This window comes from Temnothorax americanus, unplaced genomic scaffold, assembly GCF_048541705.1.
Source record: "Temnothorax americanus isolate GAGA-0224 unplaced genomic scaffold, ASM4854170v1 Scaffold33, whole genome shotgun sequence".
Lineage (NCBI taxonomy): Eukaryota > Metazoa > Arthropoda > Insecta > Hymenoptera > Formicidae > Temnothorax > Temnothorax americanus.
The window spans coordinates 1,571,502-1,591,317 of record NW_027509475.1 but is presented as its reverse complement, the minus strand read 5'-3'; the positions used below and the strand labels follow the sequence as shown (position 1 = coordinate 1,591,317).

Below are 19,816 nucleotides of genomic sequence, written 5' to 3'. Positions count from 1 at the left end.
ATAAAAGAATAAAGATAATAAAGATAAAAAATGCATAAAGAGATTTAACTATAAAATATATGTATTTTATTCTCAAAGTTAATTTTAATATCTAAATTAGTTCGAATTTGAGTTAATCGCATACACTCATAACAACAGCGTTCAGATTGCATACATAATATATGCTTTTTTATCTCAATAGTTACACAGATTACATGTGTGCCAAAGTTTAACGCTGCAGAATTTACGACTCGAATATAAATGCTGAAGCGGATCATCTGAAGAGAGGCATGGAAATTTGTACACCGATTGGCTTTTAGAGATCAAGGCGCGCGTTATCTCGCGCTCCGCGCAGCGCGCAAAATATTTATGGCGCTCGAAACAGCTCAGCGTGGCAAATGTCAATGTTCGCGCTTAAAACATTTCGGCACATTCGATGACGCGAGAGAGACTCTCGAGGCGAATGCGGGAACGTCGGCGTCGTCGCGCACGGCCGTGGCCGTGAAAGTGAAATTCGTGAATGGGACGTGCGGAACAACCCGGGCGGCGGCGGCGGCGGACCGAAGTGAAGGTAAAGGTTGTTGCCGATTCGGCTTCGCTTACGCATCGCGCTTACGTTCTCTGTTCTCCCGTGATTCGTTCGGTCATCGCCACCGCGTCTCCGCCGCGTGAGAGTCGATCCGAAACAAGAGAGAGAGAGAGAGACACTTGTTCGATTGAGCATCCATCAGACATAACGGAACATACATAAATTCGGAGTGGCTATGGCCGGGATGGCATGTTCCTTGACACAATTAATGGGCACGGTAAAATTCACTTAATTAAATTCCTCCCACAGTATCGAATATGAATGTAAAAAATTCGGGCAATTAATAAAGACCCCCGGAATTTGTCAAATTGTCTCGCACGAGGTCTCGCAGTTCAGTGAAAAGTACTGTTTCAGCACTGGACATGCGTAAAAGTATACCTCATGTTTTTATATTTGCAATCTTATATTATAGCACGATACGATGACCGGGCGAGGTGTCGTTTTTCGCTCTTCGATTCTACAATAAAGTCCAACTGTAACCGAACACCGGCACCGGCGCATTTTTGCCCAGTTTCAGCTGCGCTTTGCGATGTCTCGTGTGGGCGAGTAAAAATAGGCAAGTCCCGAACGGTGCATAAAACGACGGAGTTTAAAGGGAGAAAGAGCGAGGGAGAGAGAAAGAGAGAGAAAAGGCGGACACGCCGCGCGGAGGCGGCGTTAAGGTTTCTTGCGAGCGAACGTTGCCTGGCTGTCTTGCGGTCTTCGCGAAGGATGTCGTAATCGGCGATTAGAAAGCTTAAGTTCCATTTTCTCGGCCGCCGCATCGTTAAGTCATACACGAACGACGACGTGTTTTACGACCGTATATACGCGCACGCACAAAATCGGACCGGACAGACTTTCCGCCATCACGAAACAGGGGTACGGTCGAGATTCGTCGAGTCCGTACCCTGTTCATCGTGAGGAAGCGCTTTCCGCAGGTAAGTTTTCTTAAACTCCCAAAGAAAATCGCAAACGTGAATCGATCACTGTTTTGCAAAGCGCAAAGAGATATGAAGAACATATATAATTATTGCAAAACTTTTTATCAGATGTATATAAATATAAATTGTATCTAGATTATCGATTCGAGTATCTCGACATTTGCCGAGGAAGTGCCGCAAATAAGGAAAGTTGCAAGTAACGCGGAGCAATAAAATTAAAATGGTTTTATGGATCAATTATCACAGATTATCACAAATCGCTGAACACACCGACACGTTACTTCATAACAGATCGATAATGACACTCTGCGTCGATTATATCTGGAAAACGCGTGTAATAGGATTACGAAACTCGCACGTACGTTTCGCGCAACGCTGTGTTTGCGCGCATGGATGCGCGCTCGCGAAAGGAGTTACGAAAAAACGGAGGCTCCTGATGCAAATTACTTCGCGAAACGGACCGTAAAAGCGACGCGCGACTAACGCAAGAAGAAAGAATAAATTAATCGATCGTAAAGAATAAATTAGCCGATCGTGTATTTTTAAGTAAAACTTGGGTATAATGGTAAATATACCAATGCTGGGGGACACTTGAGACCTATGTCTGGACACCTTTATCATTTCAGTTTTTAAATAAGTATATAACGCAAATTAAAATTAAAGATATAAAAATATAATACAAGAAAAATGTTTTTATCTTTGATTCTTTGATTTTAATTCGCGTTATAACTTATTTAAGGACTAAAAATGTCCAGACACAGGTACGTATCCAGGCATTGTACATTTACCTTAAAACCTGGATATAAAACGGTTCGTACGGCGATACGAGTCGCCGTCGAAAGATCGAAGCGCGCGGGTCTATGCGGATGGCAGGAAAATGATTATGAATTATGGCAGCGCAACGGCGCGGCGGCGGGGCGGCGAGGCGGCGACCGGCGCGACCCGCTCCAAACTCGGTTTCTACATTTGTGACGTAGTAATTAAATGACGCTTATTACAGTCGATGTGTTTATAAGCTCCGCCGGATTTACGGGGCGATAGGTCAGCTCATTTGGAACGGCCGGCGCATACGAGCCAAGAATTGATCGAGCCCCAGCGTTTAACACCCCAATAAGAGCATTAAAACAATGGCGACAACGGAGACGAGGAAATTGAATTAAACATACGAGAAAGATCGATCTGACCTCGTTGCGATATTATGCCGGATCAAACGTCTTATCGCGTCATAATTAATTATCACGAATTTTCAGTCGGTTACCATCAGGAAAATCGTATAAATTGTTGGTTGTGTATTCGCGCGAACGGCTACCAACTCAAAATTATTGAAATAAAATATCTCATATATTTCATTTTCGAAACTGCACAAGTCTAATTCTCGGTTACGTAATTAAACAGCTTTGCCCTGCAAGAAACTTTATCGGCTTTAAAACGGTCGCAAGTATTCTATTTTCTTCAATTTTGAAAGCTTCTTTAAGCGCGTTCATGTGTCACATCTAAGAAACGTCGTAGACAAGGTGGGCTAGACAAAAAACTATTCTCTGGCACACGGAAATGTTTGTAAAGCATGACGCCACTCTTGAAGATTACGACTCAAAGATATCTCACGGTCTCTTTGGGGGGGGGGGGAGAGGGCTCGAGATGAAACGACCTGTAGGAAGAGGCTCCAACCGGTATCCCATCGCGAGTTACGAGTACAGACTACAGGTGAAGTCGGGAGCGCGTAATCGACGGTGCGTAAACCCGGCAGAGAAACCGACCGGTCGGCCGACCGACGTGGACTTGGATTCTTCTAAAAATAATACCCGTCGAGAGACGCGCGTCTAAACCAGAGGAACGCAAACGCCGCGCCGCTGCCGACTAAACATGCCGAGCAAACGAACGAACGAACGAACGAAACGAACAAACGAACGGATAAACGAACGAATGGACGTGAACCTTTCGAACTTGCGGATAGAGTTCAGAGACGAATTTATTATGCGAATTGGTTTCCCCGGGGTCAAAGGTATCATGATAGCCTGCTTTTTTAGGCTGCACTTTATAAAAGCCTGCTGCATACATATATGCGAGATCAAATCAATGTATATTCAAACTTGGAATGAGAAAAAGAGGAAAGGGCAAACCTTGCGGGACGAGATGGTTAAAAAATATATTAGATTTATCGTGTAAATTTATTGCAATGTCGTTTTACGCGTGCAAAGAGGTATGTCGATTTTCGTGTCGTTCGATCGAAAATGGAAAGAGGAAAGTTGTGGTACGTGTAAGAATAACGAAAGGAGAGACGGTGGGAAAGAGGAAACCCCGAGAGAAATCTGTTTATTGTAAGGGAAAAGAAGTGAGTAAATACCGTTCACTTACGCGCCTTAGGAATGCGAAACCGTAAATACTACGTCGGCTGTTTTATCTGAATGAGTTCGGTTATCAGCTCCGCAAACTTGTGTATGTAAAGTAAGACGAAAACGTGCGGTGATATCTCACGAGAGAAAAAATATATCTTAACGCGGGCTGCTCTTCTCCTCTCTCGCGATACGCCACAAGCGTTTTAAGCCGAGGAACGCGAAACGGACACCGATCGTGGACACAAAGTAATAAAACAGCAATTTGAGTTTCAAATTTCTACATCCTCGCAGTGTACCCAGTATACTTCAAACCTGACCTGACCTCCATCACTTCACTCGAGAAGTTCCTTCTTATTTTAATATCCAACGAAAAAAAGACGAGAAAGAAAATGACGGACAAATGGTGGAAAATCTGCAGAGAAACGAGACTACACGGAGAAAAAAAATATTTAGATCCAAAAAAATATTTATTTAGAGATTGCCGCCAAGAGCTTATTTACTTAATATAATACACATATTTTTTTTTTTTTTATTTAGAATTAAATATTTTTATTTAAATTTTAAGTAAAAATATCTAATCCTAAATAAATATGTGTATTATATCAAGTAAATATAAGCTCTTGGCAACAATCTAAATAAATATTTGTTTTTCAGTGTATAAATCGTAAAAATTCACGAGTAAAATATTCTATTTAATATTCTACATTCGCACTTTATGGGGAGTGTATCGTCGCGGGATATGGAGGTCGCGAAAAATATGTCAAACAAACTCGTACGAGAGCGTGAGATTTCGCACGGGGACAGATACGGAAGCTGGAGCGCGTGGCGTGGCGTCGCGCCGGAAGTCGTTGCTACCGGTCGTCTCGCGGCGTGGCCGCGTATCGAGGGACAATAACGCGGTTATCCGAGGAGGGAACCAGAGGACTTTCTACGTAGAGACACGACGGAGAGGTTTAGTGTACCACCGGCGAGGCACCGTTAGGACACTAAACTTTTATTGCGACCCGTTTTCCCCTCGCTCGCGCTGCTGCCAGGCAGAATATCGGCATCACCTTAACCCGCGCGAGACCAACAAAAACGGCGGGCCGTTAATCGGAAACTCTCTCTCTCTCTCTCTCGAGAGAGAGAGAGAGAGAAAGAGAGAGAGAGAGAGAGACGCGCGGCTCCTCCGCCGTTTAATCATCCGTCAATTTTTCCACGACCGGCAAACGCGCGAGATCTTCGAACGAGGCGAGAAAGTCGCCGTTAACTCTCTTCGCGGAGTAATACGACTTCGGAAAAACGAGCGCGTTCGATTTTTTCCCTCTATTTCATTCTAGAAATTGTATTAACCGAATAATCGTACTGAATTATTGCGTGTAATTAATCGCGAGTCATGTTTGGAAACACGATGCTTGGGCGACGTAAGATAAAAATGCGCTTATCTCTGTTTTTAATAACAGGAGCATCGGCATTCGTATATAAAGACAGTAGTCATAGACGATTATTAAAAAGTGCATTATTTAATGCGCGATATGGAGTCGACGCTAGAAATGCAAGTGTCACTCCACGGCACTGTTCGAAAGGAAATATCTAACGCGCGCGCGCGTGGAGATGTGTAAAGGCCTGAACACAATAGAAAGGTACAGACAACGGGGAATAAGACAGGCAACAGAAATACCTATGTTTCAACTTACCGAAAACTGTGCGTATCAACGCAATGAAATGTGCAATAGAAACAAAATTTCCGACGCGGCGTTGGATTTCTATTGCCTGTAAGTACTTGACCGATCGCGGTGATTCAATTTTATTATGAGTTGAAATGTGGTTATTTGCGTTGCCCGTTGCCATTGTCCGTACCTTTGCATTGCGTCGCCTTAATCCTCAAAAACACATTCGAGGCCTGTTCTTTTCAGCTAAACTTCTCTCGCACGGGGTTCGTCTTTTCTCTTTCTTTCTCCGCAACGTGAAAAAAGTTTAGCCGAAAAGAACAGGCCTTCGAGATACGCTCTAAGAAGTTTTAAGATATCGACGAGTTCTTGAGCGAAACCTAGCCCTGTCTATAAATCGCACGACAAATAACGCAAATTTCAAGAACGCAAGTCAAGATGCAAGCCCACGATTATATCACGGACGAACGTAAGAGGTTCAGCGTTATTCGATCGTGTTCCCCGTATTGCAGAGGCACGGCTATTGTTTATATAGTTGGCCAACGCGCGTTAATCAGCGAGCGCGGCTGAAAACAGTGGGCGACGCGACGCGCTCGATATAAGTACGCGCGCGATGCACCGCACCAAAATAATCAGTCGCCTCGGCCCGACGCCGACGGAAGCGTCGAAGAAGAAGCGGAGAGAAGAGAGAGAAACGAGAGCGACCGGAGAGAAAGAGAGACGAGAGATAGCAGGCATCTCTACGTACCTATAAACACGCGCGGCGCACACACACGCACACATGCATTTGCGGAGAAGGAAGAAAGAGAGAGAGAGAGAGAGAGAGAGAGACGGAGGGAGAGATCGAACGGACGAACGGCCCAGCAGCGGCAACAGCAGACACGGCCGTCGGTCGCGTAACCGCGGTACAACGACCCCCGTCGAGGCTCTCCTCCGCTCCGGCTTCGCGCCAATTACCGAGACGCTCTTCTCCTCGGGGCGGGAAATCGGAATCGCGACGAAAGCGGAATCGAGAGCGAGTCTCGCGATTTACGACGACGAGCGCAAGTGCCGAGGAAGCGCTCGAGCGCTCGGCTCGCTGCGCGGAACGTGCCGGAGCGGAGAGGAGAGAAGAAAAGTGCCTCGTTCGCGGAACGCGCGGCCTATACGTGTCGTTATTTGCGATCGCGCCTTCGCGCGCGGCTCGCGGAGTTTTGTTTACAAATCGCGCCGCGCGCGCGCGCGCTCGCTCGCTCTCTCGCTATTACGGCCCTTTTTTTCTCTTTCGCGTCGAGGCGGAATTCGTCGCGCGCTCCGATATGGAGAGATCACGGAGATTACCTACTACGCGCGCCGCGTTGAGAGTTTCCGGGGTACGCGGCGAATACATTATTCACTCGTACGATCGACGATTCGGAATCGCGGATTCGTACGTTCCCGATTCGTGAGAATCTATTAGACCCACCGTGCCCTCCCTCTGCTTCTCTCTCTCTTTCTCTTCCTCTTGCTCCCTCTCGCGCCGTCCATCCCTCTCCCTCTCTCTCTCTCTCTCTCGCCTTTCTTCTTTCCATCGTCTCGCTCACTCACCTGTCAGAGCTCTCGGAGCTGTCGTATCGATCCGCGCACCGCTTCTTGCCGCAGGGCCCGACGAGGGTGTCCTCGGCCATCCTGACCTGTCCCTGGAACGGGCTGGTGGCCTGGTGCCGCGCCACGGCGACGCCGCTTCCGTCGTCCGTCGTGGCAGACGCGGCCGCGGCCGCGTCCTCGGCCCCCCTCGCCTGCTGCTCCTCCCGCTCCGCCATCTCCTCCCTCGTCGCAACGACGATGACGCTCGCTCGGCGCCTGCCCCCGGCCCCGTCGCGATCCCCGCGGTCGTTCACTTCCGGTGCACTGTCCGCGCTCGGCGACGACGCGGTGTCGTCGGCCGCCCCGTCGGATTTCATGATTTTCTCCGCGACACCACCAGCACCGCTTTGCCCACTATTAATACTATTACTACTGCCAGCGCTACTATCAGCGTCGCAGTCGCTATCGACGCTATCGACGCTATCGGCGCTGCCGCTGCCGCTGCCGCCGCCGTCGTCCTCCGCCACGACGCTTCGGACTACCTCGATTCTAACATCGCCGTGGTACAGACCGACACTGCCACTGCCGTTGCCGTCGGCGCCGACGCCGTTCTCCTCCTCCGCCTCCTCTTCCTCCTCCTCCTCGTCGTCGTCGTTGTCGTCGCCGCCGGGCGACGGCGAAGAATCACCACCACTGCCGCGGTCGTCACTGACGCGCTCGTTGCCGTTGTCGCGACGATTCGTGGGATGACGGCAATGAGAGTCGAAGCGGTGGTGGTGACGATAAGGCGATGGACGACGGTGGGAAGAGTGACGAGGATGACGATGCTGAGGATGCTGATGACGACGGGGATGAAGAACCCGGCGCTCGTAGCGCGGACGCTCCGTCTCGGCCGCCGAAGACGCGGCAGAGGCGGTAGAGGCGTCCTCGTGTCCGCCGGATACGGAGACGCGCTTCGCGAATGAGAATGGGACGGTGGCGTCCTGGCCCGTGCCCGCACTGCCCGCCGGAGTGACGCTCGGCGCGGTGGCGTCCGCGCGTTTGTGCCGCTCCCTTGTCACGCGAGAATCACCGTCCCCCGGTCCCAGTCCCAGTCCCGTCACCACCGCCGCGGACGGACCGTCGTCTGCCATCTTGTAAACGAACGCGCGCGCTCTCCCTGCGATCGTGTCGTGTCGCGTCGGTGTCCGGCAGTGGTCCCTATGGCACACACGAGCGGCACCGGGCCGCGCCACGAGCTGCTCTCCCTCGCTTCTCGCTCGCCTCGCGCTGCTCGCGCTCTGCTACGCTACGATCCGGCAGCGCGCACACCGCACCACGCACGGTTCCTGCCTCTCCTGCTCCTGCCTCCTGCCTGCCTCCTGGCCTCCTGCCGCCTGCCTGGCTCCGCTCGCGCGCACTCGCACGCCCTCGGCCCCTCTCGAAACCCCCACTCCTCCGCCTAACTTGGAGCAACGGAGTACGGACGCGGGACGCCTCTCGCCTCTCGCCCCGCTCCCCGCTGCCGCGCCGTACCGGCCGCCCGGCCGACCCACGTGACCCCGATCCTACCCGAGCGCGGCCGAGCGCGCCCGATGCTTGCGCGCGCGCGGCGTTTGATTTGAAAGAGCGATATTCAGAATGGCTGACGTATAATTTTAAGATAATGTTTTATGCCTCTCAATTACGATCGGCATGACGTTTCGAACATGGATTTCCTATTCAATTGATGTAAAAACCTTGAATTATATCCTAGTAAAGATTTAATTATGCGATATATAGGTTTTCGATAACTATATTATTTAATTGAAAAGATAAAAAGTTTTGCTTCTCGTAACTTCCTATTGCGACTTAAACTAGTTATCTCGATGTGGATTTAACCCTTTGATTGCCATACCATTTTCCTCGAGTAGTCCCAAAAACGAAAGATTCTTGAAAATTAATGAAAGTTTATATATAGAGGGGTTTTTAATGATGCTGATTTTTTTTCAAAATGGTTAAAATTATCAACAACGGAAATATTAACTGGCCATTATAATCGCCAAAACAATACGACCACGATTTGGTTCGATCGTCGTATAAATATCTAGCGATAATGTAAATTGGTTAAAAGAGCGATTGGTTACTGGCGATTATAATGGCCAGTAGAGTCGATTAATATTTCCAATGTTGTTTATTATTTGACTGGCGAAGTCAGGCTGCATTCCGAACCTCACTGTCGGCAACTTTCGGTACTGAAAATCTATTATATAGTATACGTGACGTAAAAATAGATTTGCAGTACTGACGGTGAATATCGGAATGCAGCCGTAAAAGTGATTTATTCTGTTTAAAATTATGTTCGGCACACCCAATTTCTCTTTAAATATGTACTTTGTTTCAGTCATTAATTTTATTGTAAAATTTTAATACAACGAAACATCTCATGACGAAAATATTCGAAAATTTTATCTTTTTAATAACTATATCTTTCTTTTAGGCAACATTTTGCAAATCAAAAGACTCAGAAATCGTGCAAAATTTAGCACACCCAAAAATTCCTACACTGCAGTGATAAATTAAATAATCGCTTCAAAATATTTCATGACGAAAACATGCATTTTTGTGACGGTGAACGTAAAATACAAAATAATGAGAATTCTCATCGTCTTAAGATACGATTACGCGATAATATATTGGAGATTTCGCAACGATGATTACCGAGTCAGATCTCCGAATGTGAACGCAGCGAAATTAACGTACAGTTAACGACATCTCCCGACGCTGCCGAGAAACGCGTCGGTCGCAACATTTGAATTGCTCCTTCGTAATATTTATCACATTTAATCAAAGAAATTATCGTAATCAATTCGTTATTTTGATTGTATGTAACATTTATTGTAACATTACGAAATTTATTTCTAACACTATCAAACGCTATTACTACAACAATATTATTATTGCCTCAATCGTTTCCACGTTTCATGATCGTCACGGCATTAAACTATAGCCGGTATAAAATGTGAATGGCGATCCAGTTGCGAAGTCACGTTCGAGCCGTCCCGTGTTTCTCGCTAGTGTTATCGCCTAAAAATAAACTCTGCGCGCGACGAATTATATCTCGTAAAGCGTATCGATGCTTTAGTTTTGTGTGTGCCTGTCGTCGGTCCTTTTCGTCTGTTAATTTCTCGCGTCGAAGCTGTTGCGTCGAAACTGCGAACGATGGACAACGGTCGTCTCCGTGTAAGTATATATATATACATGCATCGTTTTGTAATTAATTACATTTATTTTCAATATTTGCGGGAACATTTCGTATTTAATTTCTGCATTAATTTTGCTCAATCACGCTTTCTCCTTTCTCACAAATATGTATAATCGACAGCGTCGTAGAATAAAGCTCGTGCGGTTCTACGTCGGATTTTTCATAGATCAACGTTGAAATTGAAACTTCGAGTTACAGAAAATTAATATTGCGCGAAAGTAGCATCGGAAAGCGTTAATTGAGAAAAGTATCTCGAGTTAGCGTTGTGTTATACAGAGATACGCAGGTTTGTCGCGCGACAGTTTCGTCAAATGCGCTCCATGCGATCGTAGTTTAGTTTACACCCCTATAGTATATTATTTTTTATAAATTAATCGGATTAAATTTTCGAGATGTTTTAGTGAGCGCTGGAAATGGTCCTTGAACATTTCACTTGCGTTTTACACGATAATCAAATAGCTCTTATCTTATTCGTGTTGTTTATTGATTTTTTTGCGTTTTTATTAGAAAATCCGTGTATTTATAAATATCGTATACATATACGGAATATTTAGCGTGGTACTCAGGATCGATTTGATGGACCAAAAAGGATTGTCATAAAATACAAGGAATCGGCGCCTAATATTCTGCTAAAATAGAAACCGATCGTATCTTATTGAAAATACTTTATTTCAATAATACTGCAAAACAAACGGTTCGCGTAGCGCCGTAACAAATCGTGTACATCGTGGAATTTTAATCGAAAATGACCAGCAGCAATCGAGTCGTTTAAGCGTACGGTAAGACACCGTGTGCAACGTTGAGATAAAACGCAAAAGTTGAAGCTACGTAGAAAAAATAATAAAATACAAAATCTCTTAAGGTGTAACGTATTACGTTTGAAGAATCTTTTTGTTTAAATAAATTTAAAGTTCTTCATTCAATTTCCAAAAACGAAGTATTCCTATTTCGAAATTGCTGCGATATGTAATATAGTTTAAGATAGTTTAATCGAATATCTTTGATTCAGCATTGAGTCTTGTAGCAATTATAGCACCTTCGCAGCAATCGCGGCATTAAAAAGTTCTTTTAAGATAGCACTTTTTGCCTCATCTTTAAGTCTCTCGAAAGATTATGAAAATATCTTGTGCGTAGTTATTGTAGTCGAGATCAATTACGTGTTCTTGTATTCAAACTATTATCTAAAAGAAAATTTTTTATTTTCTACAAATTGAAACGCCAAAATTTTTTCAGCTGGCTTTCGCGAAGAACTTTCGCACGACGGTACTGCTGCGTTATATACGTATTACATATACACATGTAAAAAATATTCTTATCGACTCTTTGTAAACTCTTCGTTGTTAAAGCGAATATCAGAATGCTAAAACATTTCTAATCGCAAAATCTCGCAATTGATTTAAAACGAATAATATTATTCGCAATATAAAATCTGTATATATGTGTAACTTTATAATTGTTTCACAAGATATTGTTTCGTAAGCACATCGAAGACGTGTAATAAATTTATCATAATAATGTATTAGTCACACTATTTTCTTATACTTCGATCGAATATCTTGTTATTAAGGCTTAATCGGGTAAACCAACGTCGATGTAGGATCAACGTATTCTTTCTAAGTTTGATCGCCTTCGTCGCGTCTAGTTTCCATACTTCGTCGCGACGCGTCCGCTAATTCCGTCAACAGGAGAGTTTCCGACTCGGGAGGACTTTTTGGGGAGGATTCACTTCCGTTCAGAATATTAGCGCTTCGAGCGAGTCTACGGTTACGTCTCTGCTCCTTCCTCTCGACTTTCAATTTCGTAAATTCGCTGTCGTTATTGTCGCTGCAGCACGAGGAGCTCGCGGTACTGGGCAAATCGTCGTTTATCCCGCTTCCGGTGTAACTCGGCGGTGGTAAGTCATAAGTGACGCTCGATCTCATCGATTGCATGGAGTCCTGTTTCCTGAGATTAAAGTAAATTTCATGAAAATCAAGATTATTCCTAAGATACCTTAATTATAATTAACACTAGAACTGCCGGAGATTAATCCATGTATATTTATTTCTACCGAAGAAATCTTAGAAAAGAAAAGAGGAAAAGAGAAAGCAAATTAATAAAATTAATTATTTATATGTAATTTCAATAAAAATCAGAAAAAATTTCAGAAATTAAGATGTTTTAAAAAAATAATAAATTATTTAAAAATGTCAAACAAGTCATTCTGATCCCCCTGGTAGTTCTAGTGTTAAAATGAAATTTAATTTTCAAGTCACTATTCAAGTTTGACTTTATGGAAATGTATTGCTAGTGGAATTTCATTCTAATAAAATTTAGGGCTATCAAATTGATGAATTTTCAGGCAAACCATACTTGTATCGTGTACACAGTCGCGAATTTTCCGATATAAATTTACAACAATTATTGGAAGTTGTTCAATCTTGTTCGAAAGTTGTTGATTTTTGGACTTATCGTTAAATTACCTTAAAATGTTCCGCCTTTCGCGCGCGGATTCCGTACTGCCAGCTATAGTTAAAGCTCCTCCGCGTGCGGGTGCACTCTTGGAGAAGTCACGCTTGTAAGATTGTGCGACACCAGGAACGTCGACGGGATCACTCGGCGGTGGCGGGCCTTGCGCAAATATACTTTGTACGTGAGGCCGGGTTTCGTTCGATTGTCTTAACGATGTCAGTGTCAGCTGCTCGTCCACTTCCTCGATGACGCCTATTCTCATGGAGCCACCTGCAGCTATGACATTACCATTGTATTCCATTTTGTTCTCAATCAAGTCGTTTTAACGCGACACTTAGCGTTGAGCGACATACCGGGTACGGGTGGTCGCGTCTGCAACGAAGCTGTTGAACCCACGGTCGGCATCTTTCCCGCGGCTTTGGCGGCACTCGTGGCACCTCCGTCAGTCCTATCATCCTTACTAAACAGTCGCTTGAGTACATTGGCAACGCTGCTCACCCTCGAGAGCGACTCCCCCAAATTGCTGGGAGTAGAACCGCCACTGAGATTGCGATCTCGATTACTCACTCTGCTGGCGCTCCTAATTAGAAAATTAACAGAACTTGGAATCGTGAAGATAAGCTGTCGCTTTCTCTCACATCGATATATATTATAATATTATATATTATATACATTATGTTATTTTTTGAAAATCTGATTTTATTATCTAATAATGTTAATATTATTATTACGATGTCTTTGTTATATTAAGATGAAAATAATTATTGTACTTAGAATTCCACAAAATTTTGGTCGCGAGATATGAATAGCTACCTTATTAGTTTCTCGGTGCTGTCTGTATTGCTTCTGAATTTGCGTTAAAAATAATTATGATATTAATAATAATGATGTGAATAAATTGACTTCATATTGAATTTAAATAAAAAATATTCAAGAAACTGAATAATCTGCGCTTACCGGGACAGCTTTCCACTCGCGGTGAAATGTATTCCCGATGCGGCGTCGTCGAAGATGTCGGAGCGGAATTTATGATCGGCATCCGGCATCATGTCGTCGATTTTGACCGATGACGGTTGCAGTTCTTGTTGCGCGGCGGACAATTGTATGCCGGCTGTTGAGGGTTGGGGGGGTTGCTCGCGGTAGAGTTGCGACGCGTTAGTGTACGGGAGTTCCGTGGGGAATATTTCGTCCCAATATTGATCGCGTATAAGTTCAGGATGTTCGTGATGCATCTCGTCGACGATTAGGTAGCTTACCTTGAAAGCAAACAAATACGCAGCATTATTGTAACTGAATTGTAAGAGAAAACAAACAGCGAGAAAGTAGTTCTTACTTGCAAATTGCGATCGATTATCCAGTTCACTTCGAAATCGTCGTCGTCTTCGCCGAACGGATTGATTAACGTTTCGGCTACTTTCAGCCAACCCATATAGAAGAAGAATTGCAATGTAGCGAATACTGGAAAGTACAGATCGATGGTCGAGTTCGACTTTTGAATCCACTGACGACCCATTACGGTGGTCAAGAAATACGTATACACGGCTAATGTTACGACCTGTAGTAAAAATGGAATTTGAAATTCATATGCGGCAAACATTGCGGCAAACTTTGCGGCAAAAAATTATTAACCCTTTGCAGTCCTGCGTCGAGCTGGACTCGACTTAATACCTCCGTGTAGCGTAGAACTCCAAGTACTCAAATCAGTATAATGGGATTAAATAAATTGCACTTTTGAAATCTTATTCATAAGTTCTTCTGAATAATAAAAATTCTTTCATTTTCGCCAATTGGATGAAATTAAGGAGACACTTGGTCCCCGCTTATGTGCGAGAAATGATTCGAACTGCAAAGGATTAAATATGCTTATTACACTTAAAATTTTTTTCTCTACTTCTCGAGGTTTATGCTTATAGCATTCCTTTCGCAGTTATTAATTTAAGTAGCCTCCGTATCTACCTGAGTGTACACTAACGGGATGCTGATCGTGTCGTAGTGCGATATACTGCCGCACATCCCGCGGAACTTGTTGAGTTCGTCGATGAGAGTTTTCACCGCGAAGTCGTCACGTATTCGACCTTCCTTCCGGGCGCGTGTCACGATGCTCGAAGCCCAAACTATCGGCAACCAATGCTTACTCGGCTTCGGGAACTTCGCGTTTAGGCTGTGAAATATCGCTAACTCGTTCTCCAGCAACAAGCCGCTCTCCACGAAGTGCTCCATGGTGGGAAATCTCTTCTTTACGCGCGGCGCAACGTTCGTTAGGACCATAGTCAAACAGACGCACACGTATCTGAAAAAAACGGAATTTATAATTTCTTTATTAAAACTCGCTACATAATACACATAAAATTTGTGCGAAATAACTTAAAATTTGTTTCTATATGACATATAAAATTAAATATATATTTAATGATATATTTTTTTAATATTTGTACAACAAAATATATATCTGTACCTTAGTAGTAAAGAATCGTATTTCCATTGCCAGAAAAATTGAGGGAAAACAGAAATTTAAAATTTATTATTTCTATGAAAATTTCTAACACGACTTTTTCTAAACATTATTGTATCTTAAAAACTAATAATAACGGACATAAGATTTAATTATATAATTGTTATAATTTAAACTCCTGGTATATTGGAAAAAAAATTAACTCTAATTTTGACAAAAACTGGAGATACGATTCTTTACCTCTAATAATAAGGTACAGATACATATGTGCTTGGGAACACTGATTAATCGATCTTTTCCTCTTAAAGGAGAGAACAAGAGTTCACATTGCACATAACGCATGTCTTTCTTTCCAACTTAAATCGCGTGCGTATATCGTTGCAGCTTATATACACTATAACTTTACAGTGTACGAGATACCTAAGTATCGTTCGACGCATTAGACGACCACGCTCGTCGTTGCCGTGTATAGTGGCCGATACAAAGACCGCGATGGAATCGGGCCACGGTATTCCCATGTATTGATTCCACCACCTATTCATGACGATAGTGACATAGAAACCCAGGACGAATGACACCGGTATCAGGTCGCTGTACTCGTTGCAGTACGCCACCACGGACTCGAATACCTTCTTCTGGTCTTCGTTCAACAGAAATCGGTAGATGCCGGACAGGCAGTAGTAGATAAAGAGGAAGAGCGTCAGATCGATCCAGACGAGTTTGTAAATGCTCGCCCGCCATCTGAAACAAATCGCGCGGCTCGTTACTTAAATGAGAAGCAGACGCGCGTACAAACATCTGTCAAAAGCGATGATCGTCTCGCAATGAGCGATCTCGTCATCCGTTTTTGCCGAGTGGACAAAAAGTGCGCTTTAAAATCGCGCTGACGAAGTATTAAAATCAAAAGCGATAAAACGCGATAACATTACTCGCGTGCTGTTATCGAACCGAAAGTCAATAATCCTGCCCCGTATCTGCGCTTATGGCGAGGAACTATTGTTTGTTCCTTCCTCACTAACCAGCAGTGCGGCACTATGTTTGAGGTGCGTCAACTTTCGATGATGAGGAGCGCGTCGTGTGTTTTTATGCAAACAGGTTGGAAATAAATGTACGTCACCCGTTATTTGCAATTGGAAATATTCCAACGTAACTCGCGGTAATATCGTCAGGGACGCGACTAACTTGCGAATATCATTGACATTTACAAACCTACACCCACACGTTTATTTTATTATAGCCGCAAAATGATTATTAAAATGCGAAATCATTTATCGTTATTTATGTAACTTTATTTCTATTTCAATTGTGAAAAACAAAAAAAAGTGAGTAAAAAAAGGAAACAAATGTAGTAAGGTAAGTAAGAGCATCCGTAAAATTAACACGGCGACTAATAGTAATGACGTTACATCGGGAAATAAAAATGGAATTTCGGAAACTATTAAAATATGAACGTTATAGGAAAAATTGAAATAATAAAAATAGAATTAAAAAAGATTAGGCGAATGAAAAAATCCACGAAAAAAATAGCTTGAAATTTTTAACAAATTATACCTTCTAGTTGACAATTATATAGATAAAATCTCACACCTGACTAGCAATTTGAGGAAGCAACCGAGGCCCCTGCAAGTGGCTACCTCGGCAGTATAGCTGACAGTCATGTCTCATCCGACACGTGACTCGCGTCCCACGTGGTCACTCTCTTTTTCTTATTCAGCTCCAAGTGCCTCGCACTTACGTCGGTCGAAAGCTCGTGGCATCTCTCCCAAAAGCGCCAAGAGGTCTCTCGTCCTCTCGTCGAAATGACAAACCGGGCGCGACACACAACCAGTGTCAGCTCCTCTTCGGCATCATCTCCGGCTCCGCTTCCTCGAAGTGGCCAAGCTGACGGTCCACCGGTAAGAGATCACCAAGGTCATCGTTTGCACGATCGTGTGCCGCCTCTGACGCGATTATGTAAGCTATATCAGCAGAGGCGGGACAAACTCGTTAGCTCCAATACACGAACTTTTCGCGTTTTGCAAGAATCGTTGCCGCTCAATGAGGCTATTGTTCATAAAATTCTATTTTTGTACATATCGTCTCGCCCTATCGTTTCGCGGGGAAAATGCGCCAGCAGAGGTATGTTCACCTTGTGCGGTAATACGAAATGCATGAACTTGGCGTAGTCTCACGTGTATATACTCCCTCGTCAGGTTTTAATTTACTATACGTTCTGTTATCGATGTCTTTTATCGTACACGTTATCAGGCCTTGACAGATTCGTAACTTTACAACGCGAAAGTTTCCTTCGATAATAGAATTCTTTAGAGTTAAAAATTTAACTCGCTCACGAGGGAATTTATCATCTCAGATACAACTCAAAGGTTCTGGACTCTATCAGTTTTCCCGTTACCTCGTTGATACGATATATCGGTCAATGTTTCTTTCGAAACACAGACATTTGTTTACGTAGAATTATACACTGAGAGAATTTTCTCTTAGATTTTATCCTAAAAATTATTGTGGGATAACATGTATTACGAAGAATTTTATGTGCTAACTGTTCTGATTAATATCTACCATAATAAAAAATATTGATATCTATTACAATAAAATATAAAATATGGTTGATTAATTTTACTAAAATATATAGTAAAATTTCAATAATTTTTCAAAAATGACCAACGTGCTTGGTGCTTGGTAATTTTTACTACGTTGTTTGTAAAATATCTTTTGTATATTTCAAAAGTTGTACATTTGTAGTAAATTTAACGTAAAATATAACGGAAAATTCTCTCCGTGTAGTATTGTATTTTTTAAGATTCTTCTAATATCTCGCGATATTCGATCAAATTGGTTTCTTAATTATCAGATTTCCTGTTTGTCAGGAATTAAATATCTCTTCGTTGCAATTTGTTGTTTTCACGATAATATCTTTGAGCCTCGAGGTCTCTCCTCAAGGATAAATATGTCAAGCTCTAATACAGAAAATTGTTTGAAATTCCTTGCGAAACGGATGATTCATGTAATATTAAAGATCGTCCGAACGAAAGGCCGTAAATTGCATTTATCGAACGGATTTATCTGCAAGTGTTGAGTTGCTCTAATTCTCCTTCATTAAAGAAGATAAATGTTTCCTCGTGCAATACCTATCAAACGTAAAGATTCCGTTTCCGCGAATTGCTTGAGAGTTCCCAATCTGTAAGAAATAGATGAATTAAAAGAGAGAGAATAGGAAGAGAAAGATACTTGGAAAATTGAATGTTTGTTTTTTTCGAGATCGATTAACCAATAGAAATTTTTTAATCTCTATTTTCATAGAAAACTAATTTTATTCTTTGAGTTATTAAAGAGTTAGAATAGTTAGATAATGAAAGACGACTAAAACTTAAAAAAATTACTCATTTTTTTAGAAAAAATTCAAATGCAAGTTTCTATTTGTCATTTAACTGCATCTCTCTCTCTCTCTCTCTTTCTTTCTCACTCTTTTTTTCTTACAGCACTGTTACTTCGCGATCAATAAATGATTCAATAGATATGCAGAACTATGCAGAGGCAGACACTAAGGACAGGAAGAGAAATGCAGAAATCTTAAATTCAATCTTTTATTTTGCCAGCCAAGCAGTTCGGTTCTTTTCAATCCATCTATCTCCCTCGGGGAATTTCCGCATTTTTTTTTCGAGTCTTACGGCGTTCGTAATGTTCGTCCTTGCGCGCATATCGTTACGTTATCACGTGAACACGTTACAAGTGAGCGGGGAACAGCGGGGAACACAGACTTTTACGTAACGCATAATGCGTAAGCATAAGAAAATTGATTGGTCTATTTCTTTATGCACATGTGTATGGACCACGCAATTTTCTTATGCTTACGCATTATGCGTTATGCGGAAGTGTGTAAAGCTCCCCGCTTTACGCCATGCCGAGCCTGCAACGTGCAACCGGCACGGCATCGCGTGTTGGCGACCGTCAGTCTCGGTCGATTCCCGGAGATACCACGAGTTTTCAGTTGACGTCATTGTCGTCATAGTAGTGTGACGTATATCGAGAGCACCACGTAATCGCGCGCCTGATTACTAATTAGTCAGTCAAACTTTACCTCCCGGCGTGACATACAGCTCCGCCGGCTAAAAAACGCGATCGCGCATCGTAAAAAAAGAGCCTAGCGGATCCGCAAAATAAGTGGGGGGAAAAAGGAGTGGTAACGTTATTTACATGAAACGGAGCAAATTGCCCTCGAGATGAGATGCGGAGTATATTAGAGTTCCGATTCCGAGTTTCGCGAAGCGAGGTATCTTATCGTGTGCTTTTTAAACGTCGAGTTGTTGAATGCCAAAGTGATTTCTCACTAATAATTGTTTTTAATACCGCAACCCGAATACCGAGACGCTTTATTGCGATTGCGGAACAAAATAAATAAAATTATATTCCAACGGAAAATTATCTTACGGCGAAAATCGAAACGCGCCGTCGCACGTGTACATACATATACGCTGTAACAGTTGCAAGTGTCGAGCATTTTTCGACCTTGGACCTCGCGTGTAACGATTACACACACCTATCGCATAGACGCGATCATAAAATTCATTCGCACACCACGTGGCTGCAACTCACCGGATTCAGCTGTCGCGTCACATTTTCAGAGAAAATTTTCAGAGAAAATTGCGGCAAATCGATTGCTAATCGATTG

The 19,816-nt window shown here is 43.3% G+C and overlaps 2 protein-coding genes across 4 annotated transcripts in view; both read right to left on the bottom strand.

Moving 5' to 3' along the window:
* Positions 1–8,439, bottom strand: part of Jing (AE binding protein 2 jing) — a 92,615-nt gene extending 84,176 nt beyond the window's left edge. The window contains exon 1 of the mRNA XM_077413665.1: positions 7,043–8,439. Within this exon, the coding sequence (XP_077269791.1) occupies positions 7,043–8,154 (1,112 nt within the window). The 5' untranslated portion in view covers positions 8,155–8,439. The remainder of the gene's footprint in view (positions 1–7,042) is intronic.
* Positions 8,440–10,894: 2,455 nt separating this feature from the next.
* On the bottom strand, positions 10,895–16,876 carry LOC143901269 (bestrophin-4). 3 transcript variants are annotated; one of them, XM_077413409.1, is made up of 9 exons: positions 16,735–16,876; positions 15,568–15,888; positions 14,652–14,985; positions 14,029–14,250; positions 13,653–13,951; positions 13,509–13,541; positions 13,049–13,275; positions 12,707–12,971; positions 10,895–12,188 (listed from the first exon to the last, which is right to left on the bottom strand). In XM_077413409.1, the coding sequence occupies exons 1-9, from the start codon at positions 16,803–16,805 to the stop codon at positions 11,858–11,860; spliced, it is 2,103 nt and encodes a 700-aa protein (XP_077269535.1). In that variant the 5' UTR covers positions 16,806–16,876; the 3' UTR covers positions 10,895–11,857. The 3 variants fall into 3 exon arrangements, with proteins under 3 accessions (XP_077269535.1, XP_077269536.1, XP_077269537.1); XM_077413410.1 differs by having other exon boundaries at positions 12,707–12,965; XM_077413411.1 differs by lacking the exon at positions 13,509–13,541.
* Between the last annotated feature and the right edge of the window lie 2,940 nt (positions 16,877–19,816).

Excerpts from the sequence above, each read along its gene's own strand:
- LOC143901269 (XM_077413409.1), bottom strand. The coding sequence starts at position 16,805 with ATGACTGTCAGCTATACTGCCGAGGTAGCCACTTGCAGGGGCCTCGGT. Across the intron at positions 15,889-16,734 it reads TTCCTCAAATTGCTAGTCAG|ATGGCGGGCGAGCATTTACA; the intron begins GTGTGAGATTTT and ends GATTTGTTTCAG. Across the intron at positions 14,251-14,651 it reads TCCCGTTAGTGTACACTCAG|GTCGTAACATTAGCCGTGTA; the intron begins GTAGATACGGAG and ends TTTTTACTACAG.